This window comes from Aquarana catesbeiana, linkage group LG09 (genome assembly GCF_042186555.1).
Source record: "Aquarana catesbeiana isolate 2022-GZ linkage group LG09, ASM4218655v1, whole genome shotgun sequence".
NCBI lineage: Eukaryota > Metazoa > Chordata > Amphibia > Anura > Ranidae > Aquarana > Aquarana catesbeiana.
Window position 1 is genome coordinate 29,811,505 of NC_133332.1, and position 16,256 is coordinate 29,827,760.

Here is a 16,256-nt window from a genome sequence, read left to right on the forward strand (position 1 = left end):
CTGTACCTACTGTAAATAAATAGAAAAAAAATAAAAATAAAATCCTCTCATCCAATTGATATTTCTTTTGATTGGGAATAACTTTACACTTTGGGGTCTTATTTATGAAAAAAAAAAAAAAAATTCCCTGTGCGAATGCCTCAAGCATTCACACAGTTGCCAAGGTTAAATCGCCATAACGTGTGTTATAGGCATAACCCATTTTAAGTACACAATGGGACCAGTGCATGTATGTTAAACGAAAATGTACTTAAAGTGTAGCAATACCTTTCTTTCACTTCGCTTGACATGGTACTGCTCCCGGTTTTTAATATTTAACATTGGCGTCTATGGGAAATCTTGGTCAGCTTGACATGGTACTGCTCCCGGTTTTTAACATTGGCGTCTATGGGAAATCTTGGTCAGCTTGACATGGTACTGCTCCCGGTTTTTAACATTGGCGTCTATGGGAAATCTTGGTCAGCTTGACATGGTACTGTTCCCAGTTTTTAACATTGGCGTCTTTGGCAAACCTTGGTCAAATTTACATGGTACTGCTCCCGGTTTTTAACATTGGCGTCTATGGGAAATCCTGGTCAAATTGACATGGCACTGCTCCCGAATCATAAGTGACAGGGACACCAAACTTGGGGAGCATGTTAAGGGGACCCAGGACTATGACATGGTAGATTACCTAGGCAAGCTGGCCAACCCCGAGATCAGATATGTTGTAGTCCTGGGTCCCCTCTCGGTGCTCCCCAAGTTTGGTGCCCCTGTCACTCATGGTTTGGGAGCAGTGCCATGTCAAGCTGACCAAGATTTCCCATAGACACCAATGTTAAAACCCGGGAGCAGTGCCATGTCAAGCTGACCAAGACTACCCATAGATGCCAATGTGTCCATACTTGCGAGGCACTTTACGTACCCGCGGGTATGTCTATACTTGCGGGTGTATGTAAAGTGAGGGTATGCCTGTATGTTTTTTTTTTTTTTTTTATGATCTTCATCTCCATCTAGTGGCCATGTTGCTTTTATTTCCTGAAATACCGCAATCAGAAAAATACTCCATTATGGCCACTAGACGAAGTTGACAAAGAAAATAAATACAAGCAAATTATAGTGATTATTTGTATTGGCTGTATTTTTTTTTGTAGATAGACTAGGGCTGGGGGAAAAAAAATCGATTTCAATCTTGAATCGAGTTGAGAGTTCAAATCGATTCAAAATTTAAGCAATTCTTTTTTTTTCTTTTTTCACCGCGCCGGTCCCGAGGAGCTGCGGGCAGGAGTTTTTAGGCGAGGCCGCGGCTTCGGCCTAGTCCGTGAGGCTGAAAAACTCCTGCCCGCAGCTCCTCGGCACCGACCACAAAAAAAAAACAAACAACTCGATTCAAATCGATTTTTTTTTTTTTTTTTAGGAAAATCAGATTTTTTTTTTTTTATTTATAGAAAATCTCCCAGACCTAAGATAGACCCCCCCTTATTATAAACAGATTAAAAAAAAAAAAAAAAGGGCAACGGGAGTTTGATTGTAATGTATGTGGGTTTTATAACACACACTTTTAGTTGTGAAAGTAAACATGAAGCCTATAAGTATGGTTATATACAGAGCTGTCCTATGCCACCACCTTTACTATTAAACCCAAGTTACATTTCTCACCGTTTAGTTCCAGTACTCTAAATGACAATCCAACCTTTTTCAACACATTACAGCAGGGATTAAGGTATTGTCAAGTCTTCTTAAAACAGGCAGCGTTAGTCACAGATGATATAATTGCCATATTCTTCATAAATGGAAAAAAAAGGTCTTTTTCCTTTTGTGTTATTAGGGATATAATATTATTGTGCCTAAAATAATCTAAAATAAAACAATGTTACGACTGTCGGCCGGTCCCATCTGATCTTGAGCACAATATACCACATTAAAAACAGACAATGGACACCAGGGTTTTTTTTGTTTTTTTTTTTTAAAAGGCATTCACCCTACTACGAATGTATTTTCAGCTCTACAAAGATGCTCTACAAGCAGTACCGGAGGCTACAAAAGTACTGTCCTAGGTCTACAGTTCCTGGTACGGCGAAAACGATCTTTTTAGAAGGCTCCTGAAAACAATAAGCTAGTGTCAATATTTCTATCAGAAGGCCTCGTTTTTATAATTCCGTCCACAGGGTTCTGGATAAAAAAAAAAAAACTAAAAAAAAAAAAAAAATTAAAAATAAAAAAGGAAGAAAAAAAGCACGGTTAATTATAGGTCCAGCAAGCTCCCGCCCACCTCTGTCCCTTGCAAGCTTCCTTATGCTTCTGGTAGCAGGTCTCTACACGGAATTTGCGACCACAATCTTCGCATGAGTAAAGGTTGCTCCCGTGGGTCTTCATGTGCTCCGTGAGGTGGTGCTTGAGTTTAAACTTTTTGTTACAGACGGAGCATCCAAACGGGCGCAGGCTAAAGGTCAGCATGATGTGGCGATCCCGTTTGGGCTTCACGGCGAAGCGTTTCCCACACAGGCAGCCAAACTTTTTCCCATCTGGGGCAGCTATAAGTTTAACGGGGGCATGAATAGTCTGGGCCTGAAGGGCGGGTGCGACAATCTCGTTACCGTGCAGGTCCAACGGCTTAGAGATAGAGAAGGAGGGAGATTCAGGTTCCGCGTATAACTTGTTTGGAAGACAAAGAGAGACGTCAGAAGATGTAGGTGGGGATGGAAGGGGCACCACAAAGCTCAGCTCTGAAGGGTACTCTGATTTCACGGTGTCCATTTCCTGCTTCACCTCTGTCATCTGAAAAGCTTTCAGAAAGCCGCTATCGTCATCGGTGTGCTCCTGCTTGAGGAAGATAACATTGGGGCTTCCAAGAGAGGACGATGATGAAGGAAGGGCATACGAGCAACTTGCACTTTTCATCTCCTCTTCCTCATCTTCCTCTTCCTCAGAAACCCGTACTTTAATCACATCTTCATCATCCGAGTTCACCGTGACCACCGTGGGTTGCTTGTCCTCTCGCGGAGGTTGAAAACTGCTGCTGGGCGACTGACTTTCACTGGCTCGGCTTGACCAAACTGGAGTACACATTTGCCTCTCTTTAAGAAGTTCACAACATCGATCTACCACTTGCCACATCTGAAGACCACTGGCCACCAAGAGATGGGATGGCAAGGCCTCCATTTCAAGAGACAGACTCCCAGAGTAGATAAGCTGCAGCAGGTTCTCAAATGCATCGGGTTGGATAACAGTTGGAAGAACCAAACAGTTGGTGTCATGCAACAGCAGCTTGTCGTGAAAGTATGGGGAGGAGGCAGCCAGGACCGTCTTGTGAGCTCGAAATATGCGGTCTTGGACATGGATGGACAGATCACAGAATTTCCCCTCCAACCGCTGCTTATTCAGGGTGTCTAGAAGCACAGAGCTGTAGTGGGGAAAGTCCATTTGGATGCTCTCACTGCCAGGCATGGTGACCACCTAAGAAGAAGAACATCAGACAATGAGAGTGGAACGCGCATACCATAAAGTATGTGGCAAAGTCTAACATCTGCGCAACTACTTCAAAATGTAAATAGAAAAGGCAATGATTTAACTGGAAGGCACCAGGGCATCTGCCCGGGCACAGAAAAGACAATATCGCAATGGGGAAAAAAATATTCTTTGGGCTTGTCCATGAAGATATTGAGTAAACCTGTTCTTAGAACTATTAGAGAAAAAGGAGCCTACCATTATGTGAGAGAGAATCAATAAGTCAAAGACAGTGGTGTTTTATGTGATTAAAAGCAAGAAAAATTCCTACTCTTTGTGAGGAGCCATAAAAGCTCAGCCAGTCCCACTTGGAACCTTTGAACTTGTGGCTTCTCTAATAGCTGCATCCAAACAGAACATTTAATCCTTTCACAGACTTAAGCTGGGCATACACTAGTACAATTTAATTCAAAATATTTCATTTTAAAATTGTTATTAAGATTTTCTAATAGTTAGTGGGATCAAATGGATGTTCTTTTTCAACCAAAGTAATGAGCAAATTTTAAGGAACAGGGTGCAAGTGTTTTCTCTAATTAAAAACAATTTCTAACAGTGTATGTGGCTTTCAATAGGTAAAGTTCATTCATTCCAAAATCTAACGTTAAAGCGAAGTTCCACCCATTTAAAAGTCAGCAGCTACAAAAAGTGTAGCTGCTGATTTTTAATAATCGGACACTCGCCTGTCCCACGATCCAGGGATGCGGGCGAACAAAGCCCCCGCTTCTCTCCCCCTCCTCTCTGCGGCGCTGGCATCACTACTCTGGGCAAGCTGTGATTGGCTGGGCAATCTTCTGGGACCTGTAACGTGTCAGGAAGGGAGGGGGGGAGAGGTGAACTTCCTTCCGGCGCCGCGGAGCCCCGGGAGGAAGTGGAAGCTGGAGGCCTCTAAAAAGAGGGTATCCGCCCAAACCCCCCCCCCCCCCCCCCCAAAAAAAATGACATGCCAAATGTGGCATGTCAGGGGGGTCACCGTCACTTAAAGCAGAAGTTCCATTTTTGGGTGGAATTCCTCTTTAAATGCAAATGAAGTTTCGAAGGACATTTAAAGAGGAGCTCCAGTATGGGCAAAAAAAAAAAATAAAAATGAAAGAACGAAAAGACAACAGCTACAAACACTTACCTGTCCAGGGATCCAGTGATGTCGGCACCCCGAGCCAATTATTCAATCAGCTTCGGGGGCAGGCAGGTGCTGGTATCTTCACTAATGGAACAGACAGTGAAACCTTCAGGCTTCACTGCCAGTTTCCTACTGTGCATGTGCAATTTCTGAATGGTCCCGCCCTCTTCTGGGATCTGTGTGTGTCCCAGAAGGTAGCAGGGGAAGGGGGGAGAAAGAGGAGCCAAAAATCCTCAGAGATCGCTGTGGCGATCTTACCTGGAAGTGGGAGCGGGTACCTGTCAAAACCCCCTCAAAGTGGCAAATGTGGCAGTGGAGAGGGGGAGGGAGCAAACAAGCGGAGCTTCCACTTTTGGGTGGCGCTCCACTTTAAGTAATTGAATATGTTTTCATCTGAGACAGCATGGAAGCCGAAGCCAGGAAGTGATGTCAGCGGGAAGGGACCAACAACCAGCGTGGACAGCAAACCGGAAGTGATGTCATAAAAAGTGACACGTTTCAGAACAGCGAATTGGTTCCTTCTTCAAGAAATGACTGCTTGAAGAAGGAACCAATTTGCTGTTCTGAAAGGCGTTGTTGGTCCCTTCCCACTGAAGTCACTTCTTGCATTCGGCTTCCATGCTGTCTCAGACAGCCTAGCTGTGTTCCCAGTATCCAGGAGAGTCATGGCTTCCATCTGCCGGCCACTTCAGAATATGCTACCATAGAATTACACCTCCAGATATCCCCGAGACTCCTGGGACTACCAGAAAGCCGGACCACCTGCCATATTACTAATATGATGTGCTCCCACCAATACACCCTTTTGTAAGTGTTTTTAACCCTTTTGGGAAATATAAAGTTTTACTTCTGCACTTAGAGATGCATACTAGCTCTATGTCTTTGACTTACAGATTTTTTTTTTTAAATAGGGCTTACAACCTCTTTAAAATACAGGTCAGAAAAACAGTTGGGCAAACAGTTGCAAAAATTTTCAACCACCATAATCATCACCACAGTTATGTGCTCTAGAATTGGGAGTCATAGGAGTGCTATTCTCCTCAATGAAAGATCAGAAGGAAAAAAAAAAACGAGAGCTTATTGGTCAAGGCAGCAAAGTGCCTGTGCTGACTAAGGGGAAGCTCAGAAGAAAGAAGCACCTTCCATTGGTAAGTGCAGTCATGAGGTTGGGGTGGCCACTGGCCAGGGTCATTGTAGTCAGTCAGTTAACCTTTTCATGAAATGGGGAAATTACTCTTTAACCGGTTCCAGCCTGGCCTAATGTACAATGACGGCTTGGTGGGACAGCTCATGTTCTGGGAGGACATTATATGACGTCCCCCCCATTCTTGGCGCGCAGCCGGCGATTGGTAGTGAGCTGTGCCCCTCAGACACGGCGCATCACCGATCAGGGTGAACAGCCAAGGACATTGGCTCTTTACCATGTGATCAGCTGTGTCCAATCACAGCTGATCACATGTAAACAAATGCCGGTTATCGAACTTCCATTCCTCGGTGCTGTCGCTGTCTGAGGAAAGTAGAGGCGATAACTGGGCTTTCCTGTGATGGGACATTTACACTGATCATCGGTGCTCAGATTAATAGTGCAGCCCCATCAACATCAATCAGTGCCCATTAGTGCAGCATATCAGTGCTGCCTCATCAGTGCAGCCTCAACAGTGCCCATCAGTGCAGCCACAGCAGTGCCCATCAATGCAGCCTCAACAGTGCCCATCAGTGCAGCCTCAACAGTGCCCATCAGTGCAGCCTCAACAGTGCCCATCAGTGCAGCCTCAACAGTGCCCATCAGTGCAGCCTCAACAGTGCCCATCAGTGCAGCCTCAACAGTGCCCATCAGTGCAGCCTCAACAGTGCAGCCTCAACAGTGCCCATCAGTGCAGCCTCAACAGTGCCCATCAATGCAGCCTCAACAGTGCCCATCAATGCAGCCTCAACAGTGCCCATCAGTGCAGCCTCAACAGTGCCCATCAATGCAACCCCATCAGTACAGCCTCATCAGATCACATCAGCGAAGAAGACAAATTACTTATTTGCTAAATTTTATAACAAAAATTAAGAAAAAGGTTTTCGGGTTTTTTTCGTTTGTTTAGCAAAAAATTAAAAACCCAGCGGTTATTAAATTCCACTAAAATCTCTATATGTCTCAAAAAAATGATAAAAAATTCATATGGGTACAGTGTTGCATGACCGCACAATTGTCAAAGCGCGACTGAGACTGAAAGCTGAAAACTGGCCTGGGCAGGAAGGGGGTGAAAGTGCTCGTCATTGAAGTGGTTAAGCAGAGAGAACTGGTGAAATTTCTTTTTTTACTTCGACTGACTATGTCATACGGTCGCAGGAAAATTTTAGGTCCCATTCACACTTTGGCATTGTGGGCAGAATCACCAAGATGCTGCCAGCGATTCCAAATCGAGTGGCAATCGGTGCAAAACACGCAATGCGCATTTGGGTGCCATTCATTCGAAATGGCTCCCCAAAGGCGGTGCGATTTTACAGCGATTTTTTGTTCTTCGATCAGAGCAAATTGAAACTTTAACAAATGTGAAGCTTGTCATCTGAAAAGAAGCAGAAGCTTATTTTGGAGCAACAGACGCACATAGGGCAGCCCTTTGAAGTGAATGGGCGGCCCAACGCCTGACACACGGAATCACGTGACAATATACCGCACAAAATCGCGAGGTGAGAAGTGTGAATAGGACCTCACACAAATTCTCGGGAGTGTGGATAAGTTTCTTAAAACTGTCAACTTTCTGGGTGAAAAAATAAAATTAGAAACTTCCACCATTTTATTCTCCAGGGTCACTGCTTTCAGAAAATTTGGTAATTTTAGGTAATCTTCAGGCCTAAAATTACATTTTTAAACAAGTGTGTAAAAAACACAAAAATCCGAATTGGCAGCGAAAATGTTAACGCTCAAATCAGAGCAGCACGTGGGGATTTTTATATAGTACAACAATACCGCACAGTGACGTGAGAAGGCTGCACTGAGATGAATGGTCTTTACCAAAGAATTATGTTTTTCTGTGACAAAGAACGCACTTTTTACTGCGACAAACCGCACAGCTGTCTCTGGGTCATACTGCAAGTTGCTTATCTATAGTCTCCTCTGTTACAGTTTGTAGGAATTTGGAAGGGAGGATTGTGTGCGCTGATAATGGATGTACTGTGTTTTGTATTGTGAATGTCGTCTCATAAACTTCTGCAGACGTTCCTGTAATATAGAAATTCAAGGACTATAACATTTAAAGCTGAACTCCAGGACCCTACCCGACCTGCAATCAAAAAAAGTTTACAATCGTTTAAAAAGTGCCTTAAGCCCTGGTTCATACTGATGTGATTTTGTATGCATTTCAGAACGCATGGTATAGCATGACAACTGAAATAACATAACTTTATTTAGGAGGAGAGGGAAGGGGGAGAGGGAGAGAGGGAAGGGGGAGAGGGAGAGAGGGAAGGGGGAGAGGGAGAGAGGGAAGGGGGAGAGAGGGAGAGAGGGAAGGGGGAGAGAGGGAGAGAGGGAAGGGGGAGAGAGGGAGAGAGGGAAGGGGGAGAGAGGGAGAGAGGGAAGGGGGAGAGAGGGAGAGAGGGAAGGGGGAGAGGGGGAGAGAGGAAGGGGGAGAGAGGGAGAGAGGGAAGGGGGAGAGGGGGGAGAGAGGGGAGAGGGGGAAGGGGGAGAGAGGGAGAGAGGGAAGGGGGAGAGAGGGAGAGAGGGAAGGGGGAGAGGGGGAGAGAGGGAGAGGGGGAAGGGGGAGAGGGGGAGAGGGGGAAGGGGGAGAGAGGGAGAGAGGGGGAAGGGAGAGAGGGGGAAGGGAGAGAGGGAGAGAGAGAGGGAGAGAGAGAGGGAGAGAGAGAGGGAGGGAGAGAGAGAGGGAGGGAGAGAGAGAGAGAGGGAGAGAGGAGAGAGGGAGAGAGGGAGAGAGGGAGAGAGAGAGAGAGAGAGAGAGAGAGAGAGAGAGAGAGAGAGAGAGAGAGAGAGAGAGAGAGAGGAGAGAGAGAGATGAGAGAGAGAGGAGAGAGAGAGAGAGAGAGATTCCAAGCCATCTCTCTAACCAGTGGAGGATGGTGAGTGCGTTTAATTGAAGTGTGGCTAAATCATGTAGGACAAGGTCCCTAAAGATTTTTACCAGCCGGTGCTGTAGGGGACTGGGGGGAAAAGAGGGAGGGATTCGATAGGCCGGAATGAACCGTTCCTGATGTGGATGCCGGGTAGTCAGTACGAATCGATTGGATACCAATTACCTCTGTATATTGACCTTACGGATGTATTTATGGACATCCATGAACGTATGGAACTTGTCAAGTCTTTTTAGGGGGGGGCATATTTGAGACCCTTGTCTAATAAGGATAGTTCTGCTTCCGTGAGGGTTTGAGAGCTTAAATTATAGACGCCTTGGGGTCAAGTGGCTTACCTTTTTGTAAAGGTATACTTTAGCCTAGGTTCATACTTATGCAGTGCAATTTGACAGAGGTTTTTAGTACGATTTCAAGGATAATGTCCAGTGTGACTTCATGTGGGTTCAGGTTGGATTCCAATGCGATTTGGCTACAGCTGTGATTCTCTCCCTATCTCTTCCTCTTCCCTCCCTCTTCCCTCCCTCTTCCTCTTCCCTCCCTCTTCCCCTTCTCTCTCCTCCTTCCCCCTCTCTCTCCCTCTCCTTCCAAGAGCTTGGTAACGGTACACTAAGTACATTACATGTACAGATCATACACAGAGGGAGGAGGTGGTGAAGGGGTTAATGGGCAGGATAAGGGAGGTGAAGGAGTTTATACTCAGGAGGTCACTGCAGAGACAGGATGGGGACTGAGATTTACAAGAGGGGAGGGGGTGCAAGGGGTTAAAAACCATCCCACAACCTTGGGATCCACTGATCTGCCACTAATGAATTGCTTACTTATCCAGGATGGAGGGAAAAAAAAAAAAAAAAAGTAATTGCACTTTCACCCCCATCCTGCCCAGGCCATTCTTCAGCTTTCAGCGTTGTCACACTTTGAATGACAATTGCGCGGTCATACAACACTGTACACAAATGACTTTTTTTCACACAAGTAGAGCTTTCTTTTGGTGGAATGTAAACACCGCTGGGGATTTTATGTTTTGCTAAACAAAAGACGAAAAAAAGAATTTCGATAAAAAAAATAAAAATTAAAAAAAACAACACATTTTTCATAGCTTGATATAAAATTTTGCAGGTCATTTTTCTCCTTCACTGATGTGTGCTGATGAGGTGGCACTGTTGGGACACAGATAGGCGGCACAGATGATGAGGGCACTGATAGGTGGCACCGGTGGGCACTGATTACCAGCAGTTATCAGTAGCACTGATTAGTAGCACCGGTGGGCACCGATTAGCAGCACTGATTAGCAGCACCGGTGGGCACTGATTGGCACTGATCAGCAGCACCGGTAGGCACCGATTAGCAGCACTGATTAGTAGCACCAGTGGGCACCGATTAGTAGCACTGATTAGCAGCACCGGTGGGCACTGATTAGCAGCACCGGTGGGCACTGATTAGCAGCACCGGTGGGCACCGATTGGCACTGATCAGCAGCACCGGTAGGCACCGATTAGCAGCACCAGTGGGCACCGATTAGCAGCACTGATTAGCAGCACCTGTGGGCCCCGATTAGCAGCACCGGTGGGCACCGATTGGCACTGATCAGCAGCACTAATTAGCAGCACCGGTGGGCACCGCTTAGTAGCACTGATTAGCAGCACCGGTGGGCACCGATTAGCAGCAGTGATTAGTAGCACTGATTAGTAGCACCTGTGGGCACAGATTGGCAGCACTGATTAGCAGCACCAGTGGGCACCAATTAGCAGCACCAGTGGGCACCGATTGGCACTGATTAGCAGCACCGGTGGGCACTGATTAGCAGCACTGATTAGTAGCACCGGTGGGCACCAATTAGCAGCACCGATTAGCAGCACCGGGACGATGGGACGTAGAGCCCTGGCGAGGCGGCGGGAGGGGGGTGGGGACCCCCTTCCGCCACCCACTGAAGTGATCTAGCGGCTAATCAGCCACTCGGATCACTACTGCCTGAAAGGGAATCGCCGGCTGACAAGATCAATACCAGGATGATGCCTGTAGGTGCAAGCATCATCCCAGTATAACCACTGAAACCGGGCGGCACGTGGTTAATTTACATAGGAATGGAAGAATAAATACAATGTAACAATACGTGGTTACATTGTATTACTCACTAACAATTGCCGACTACCAGGAAGTCTCCTTATACAGGAGGCAGGACGTGATTGCTTGTTAGTGATGATCACTGTAACAGCAATCGTTGGAACTGTCATGAATGGCTTCCATTGATGGCTCAAATTTTACTATTGTGATGCTGTGATTGGCCACAGCTATCACATGGTACAGGGTGCTGTGCTTAGCCCAGGTACCATGTGATCCCTGGTGGCCAATCACAGCTCACACACCGTGGTAAACAATGATATCATGCTTAGATTCGGTTCATGACTGCTGCTTACTAGGCGTCATGTCATCGCACAGCAATCACATTGTATCTGGGCGGCGCCATACTGATTGCCACAGATCGCGCCACAGGGGGCACCCCAGTGCGCATGAGCGGGGTGCGACATGTTCAAGTCACCAGCAAGCAGTTAAAATTACTGTTGGCCAGACGGCAAGTGGTTAAAAGGTTATAATATAACTAAAACACAAACCTTCTTTTTTTAGTGTTGGATAGAGTGGAGAGGCGTCAGACCCCTGTCAGGTTTTTATTGCCACCTGTGCCCCCCCTCCCCCGTTAGGGAGATTCACCCTCTATAGGTGTCCTGTTTACCACGATCACTGAAAGTGAAAGATTTCCACATTTTGGGTTGTCCCCAGAACAGGAATAGAGGGGAAATCTTCCAGTGGGATCACTAGTTATGGTGACAACCAGGAATTCCTTCACTTTGTAGGGATTTCCTCTTACTTCCTGTTTTGGGTATGGGACAGGAAGTGAAGGGAAATTTCCCCAATGGGGACACAGAGGGCAAAAGTCTGACAGCGGTTATAACTGTCCCCTGCTCTAGACAAAATAAAATAAAAAGTTGGCCTCTAGTGAGACTTTCGATATGTGGCTGAGGTTTGGCACAGATTATAAACGAGGAATTGTGTGTATATACAGCCATATACTGTGTGAGGGCAAATCCCCTCCCCCGCCATACACCAATCACACAATGTGGGCACACATACAGACAAGACTATTTGTCCAAGAGCAAAGATCAGAATGCAGCCATCATGACACCCAGAGATCTGGTGACTATGGATTGCTGGACCGGTGATGTCACCGCACTGCACACACTCATGTTGTACTATAGAGAGGGGGAGGGGGAGCAATGAGAACAACAAAACTACACAAAGGAGAAATCCCCATCTCATCCCCCTATATGACATCACCTCTGGGGGAGGGGCACACAGGAGCAGAGAGACACAATACATGTACACACACACACATATATCTGTGTGTACATGTATGTCTATGTGTACAGATATTGTACTGTGTGTGTACATGTATGGTGTGTCTGTGTAATGTATGTACATGTATTCTATTGTGTGTACATGTATTGTGTGTCCATGTATAATATGGTGTGTACATGTATGATTTGGTGTGTCTGTTTGTCCATGTATCGCATGTCTGTGTGTCCACGTATTGTGTGTCCATGTATAATATAGTGTGTCTGTTTATACATGTATTGTATGGAGTGTCTGTGTGTACATGTATGGAGTGTCTGTGTGTACATGTATGGAGTGTCTGTGTGTACATGTATTGTATGGTGTGTCTGTGTGTACATGTATTGTATGGTGTGTCTGTGTGTACATGTATTGTATGGTGTGTCTGTGTGTACATGTATGGTGTCTGTGTGTACATGTATGGAGTGTCTGTGTATACATGTATTGTATGGAGTGTCTGTGTGTACATGTATTGTATGGAGTGTCTGTGTGTACATGTATTGTATGGTGTGTCTGTGTGTACATGTATTGTATGGAGTGTCTGTGTGTACATGTATTGTATGGAGTGTCTGTGTGTACATGTATTGTATGGAGTGTCTGTGTGTACATGTATTGTATGGAGTGTCTGTGTATACATGTATTGTATGGTGTGTCTGTGTGTACATGTATTGTATGGTGTCTGTGTGTACATGTATTGTATGGTGTCTGTGTGTACATGTATGGAGTGTCTGTGTGTACATGTATTGTATGGAGTGTCTGTGTGTACATGTATTGTATGGTGTCTGTGTGTACATGTATGATGTGGTGTGTACATGTATTGTATGGAGTGTCTGTGTGTACATGTATGATGTGGTGTGTACATGTATTGTATGGAGTGTCTGTGTGTACATGTATTGTATGGAGTGTCTGTGTGTACATGTATTGTATGGTGTGTCTGTGTGTACATGTATTGTATGGTGTGTCTGTGTGTACATGTATTGTATGGTGTGTCTGTGTGTACATGTATTGTATGGTGTCTGTGTGTACATGTATTGTATGGTGTGTCTGTGTGTACATGTATTGTATGGTGTGTCTGTGTGTACATGTATTGTATGGTGTGTCTGTGTGTACATGTATGGTGTCTGTGTGTACATGTATGGAGTGTCTGTGTATACATGTATTGTATGGAGTGTCTGTGTGTACATGTATTGTATGGAGTGTCTGTGTGTACATGTATTGTATGGTGTGTCTGTGTGTACATGTATTGTATGGAGTGTCTGTGTGTACATGTATTGTATGGAGTGTCTGTGTGTACATGTATTGTATGGAGTGTCTGTGTGTACATGTATTGTATGGAGTGTCTGTGTATACATGTATTGTATGGTGTGTCTGTGTGTACATGTATTGTATGGTGTCTGTGTGTACATGTATTGTATGGTGTCTGTGTGTACATGTATGGAGTGTCTGTGTGTACATGTATTGTATGGAGTGTCTGTGTGTACATGTATTGTATGGTGTCTGTGTGTACATGTATGATGTGGTGTGTACATGTATTGTATGGAGTGTCTGTGTGTACATGTATGATGTGGTGTGTACATGTATTGTATGGAGTGTCTGTGTGTACATGTATTGTATGGAGTGTCTGTGTGTACATGTATTGTATGGTGTGTCTGTGTGTACATGTATTGTATGGTGTGTCTGTGTGTACATGTATTGTATGGTGTGTGTACATGTATTGTATGGTGTCTGTGTGTACATGTATTGTATGGTGTGTCTGTGTGTACATGTATTGTATGGTGTGTCTGTGTGTACATGTATTGTATGGAGTGTCTGTGTGTACATGTATTGTATGGTGTCTGTGTGTACATGTATTGTATGGTGTCTGTGTGTACATGTATTGTATGGTGTGTCTGTGTGTACATGTATTGTATGGTGTGTCTGTGTATACATGTATTGTATGGAGTGTCTGTGTGTACATGTATTGTATGGTGTGTCTGTGTGTACATGTATTGTATGGAGTGTCTGTGTGTACATGTATTGTATGGTGTGTCTGTGTGTACATGTATTGTATGGTGTGTCTGTGTGTACATGTATTGTATGGTGTGTCTGTGTGTACATGTATTGTATGGTGTGTCTGTGTGTACATGTATTGTATGGTGTGTCTGTGTGTACATGTATTGTATGGAGTGTCTGTGTGTACATGTATTGTATGGTGTGTCTGTGTGTACATGTATTGTATGGAGTGTCTGTGTGTACATGTATTGTATGGTGTGTCTGTGTATACATGTATTGTATGGAGTGTCTGTGTGTACATGTATGGAGTGTCTGTGTGTACATGTATGGAGTGTCTGTGTGTACATGTATGGAGTGTCTGTGTGTACATGTATGGAGTGTCTGTGTGTACATGTATGATGTGGTGTGTACATGTATTGTATGGAAAGCACTAAACCCCCAGAGCAGGTTGGAGGGGCTCAACAACTCATGTGTCTACCACTCCACTCCTTATATACACAATCTATGTATACACAATCCAGGATACAATGTGTCCCCTCCACCCATCTCATACACATGACCTGCACACAGTGTGCTCCCCTCCCCCCGGATATCACACATATACAATGTATAGGAGTAGATGAAGAGTTACATTGTATATCCCCGATCACTCCTCACCTCCACACAGCACAGGCCTCCTCCTCCTCTTCACACAGCCCGAGACCACGCCCCTCCCAACCGTCACCTGACCCTGCGACACCACCGGACGGACAACTATTACCTAACCCTGGGAAACCACTACAAGGACAAACATCACCTAACCCGGGGAGACTACTAAAGGGACACAGTTTACACAACATTGGGTTCAGAATGGAGGGACAACCATAACCTTACCCTGGGAGACCACTACAAGGACAAACATCACCTAACCCTAGGAGACTACTAAAGGGACACAGTTTACACAACATTGGGTTCAGAATGGAGGGACAACCATAACCTTACCCTGGGAAACCACTACAGGGATAACAGTCATTTATCCATGGGGCATCACTAGGGGGACAAACATAACATATACCTGGATTATCACTAGAGGGCAACTGTCACACTATTGGGACAACCATCACTTAACCCTGAGACATCACTAGAAAGACAACCGTAACCTAACCCTGGGTTCTCAATGGAGGGACAACCGTCACCTAACATTGGGAGTTCAGTAGAGGGACAACCATCACCTAACCCTGGGACATCACTACAAGGACAACCATCACCTAACCCTGGGAGACCACTAGAGAGACAACCATAACATTACCCTGGGAAACCACTACAGGGATAACAGTAATTTATCCATGGGACATCACTAGGGGGACAAACATAACATAACCCTGGAATACCACTAGAGGGCAACTGTCAACTCTGGGACACACTATTGGGACAACCATCACCTAACCCTGGGTAACCACTACAGAATCAATAGTCACCTAAACCTGGGACATCACTAGAAAGACAACCGTCACCTAACCCTGGAACATCACTAGAGGGACAACCGTCACGTAACCCTGGGACATCACTAGAAGGACAACCATCACCCAACATTGGTAGAGGGACAACCAAAACTTAACCCTGGGACATCACTAGAGGGACAACCGTCACCCACCCTGGGACATCACTAGAGGGACAACCAACACCCAACCCTGGGACATCACTAGAGGGACAATTATCACATAACCGTGGGATATGACCACAGGGACAACCGTCACCTAACCCTGGGACGTCACTAGAGGGACAACCATCAGCTGAACCTGAGACATCAATTGAAGGACAACCATCACTTAACCCTGGGACACTACTAAAGGGACAACCATCACCTAAACTTGAATTACCACTAGAGGGACAACCATCACCTAACCCTGTGTTGCCTGGGACATAACTTCCTAAAGGAACAACCATCACTTAACCTTGTAGCCTCCCTGGCGGTATGATTATTTCCGATTTTTGCATCTCAAAGCAGTACAATTGTTGTGCATGGAAATTTGGCGTTTTATATATTGTAGGCCTGTAATTCTTAGCAATAACACACTTAAATCTGTCCAAACAAGAGTCTAGTAGATATCCCAGTTATGATAAAGTTTGAAACACAAAATCATAAATTATAATATATTAAATAACTATAAATAATTATAAAAAATACTAATATAATAATAATAAAATTAATTTCCCCACGATT

At 45.1% G+C, this 16,256-nt stretch overlaps 1 protein-coding gene across 1 annotated transcript; it reads right to left on the minus strand.

The window, feature by feature from the left end:
* Window positions 1-1,415: 1,415 nt before the first annotated feature.
* On the minus strand, window positions 1,416-14,914 carry ZBTB9 (zinc finger and BTB domain containing 9). The gene is made up of 2 exons (XM_073597893.1): window positions 14,711-14,914; window positions 1,416-3,435 (listed from the first exon to the last, which is right to left on the minus strand). The coding sequence occupies exon 2, from the start codon at window positions 3,424-3,426 to the stop codon at window positions 2,221-2,223; it is 1,206 nt and encodes a 401-aa protein (XP_073453994.1). The 5' UTR covers window positions 3,427-3,435; window positions 14,711-14,914; the 3' UTR covers window positions 1,416-2,220.
* Between the last annotated feature and the right edge of the window lie 1,342 nt (window positions 14,915-16,256).

Bases quoted from the DNA above. Each gene is read 5' to 3' on its own strand.
- ZBTB9 (XM_073597893.1), bottom strand. From the start codon at position 3,426: ATGCCTGGCAGTGAGAGCATCCAAATGGACTTTCCCCACTACAGCTCT.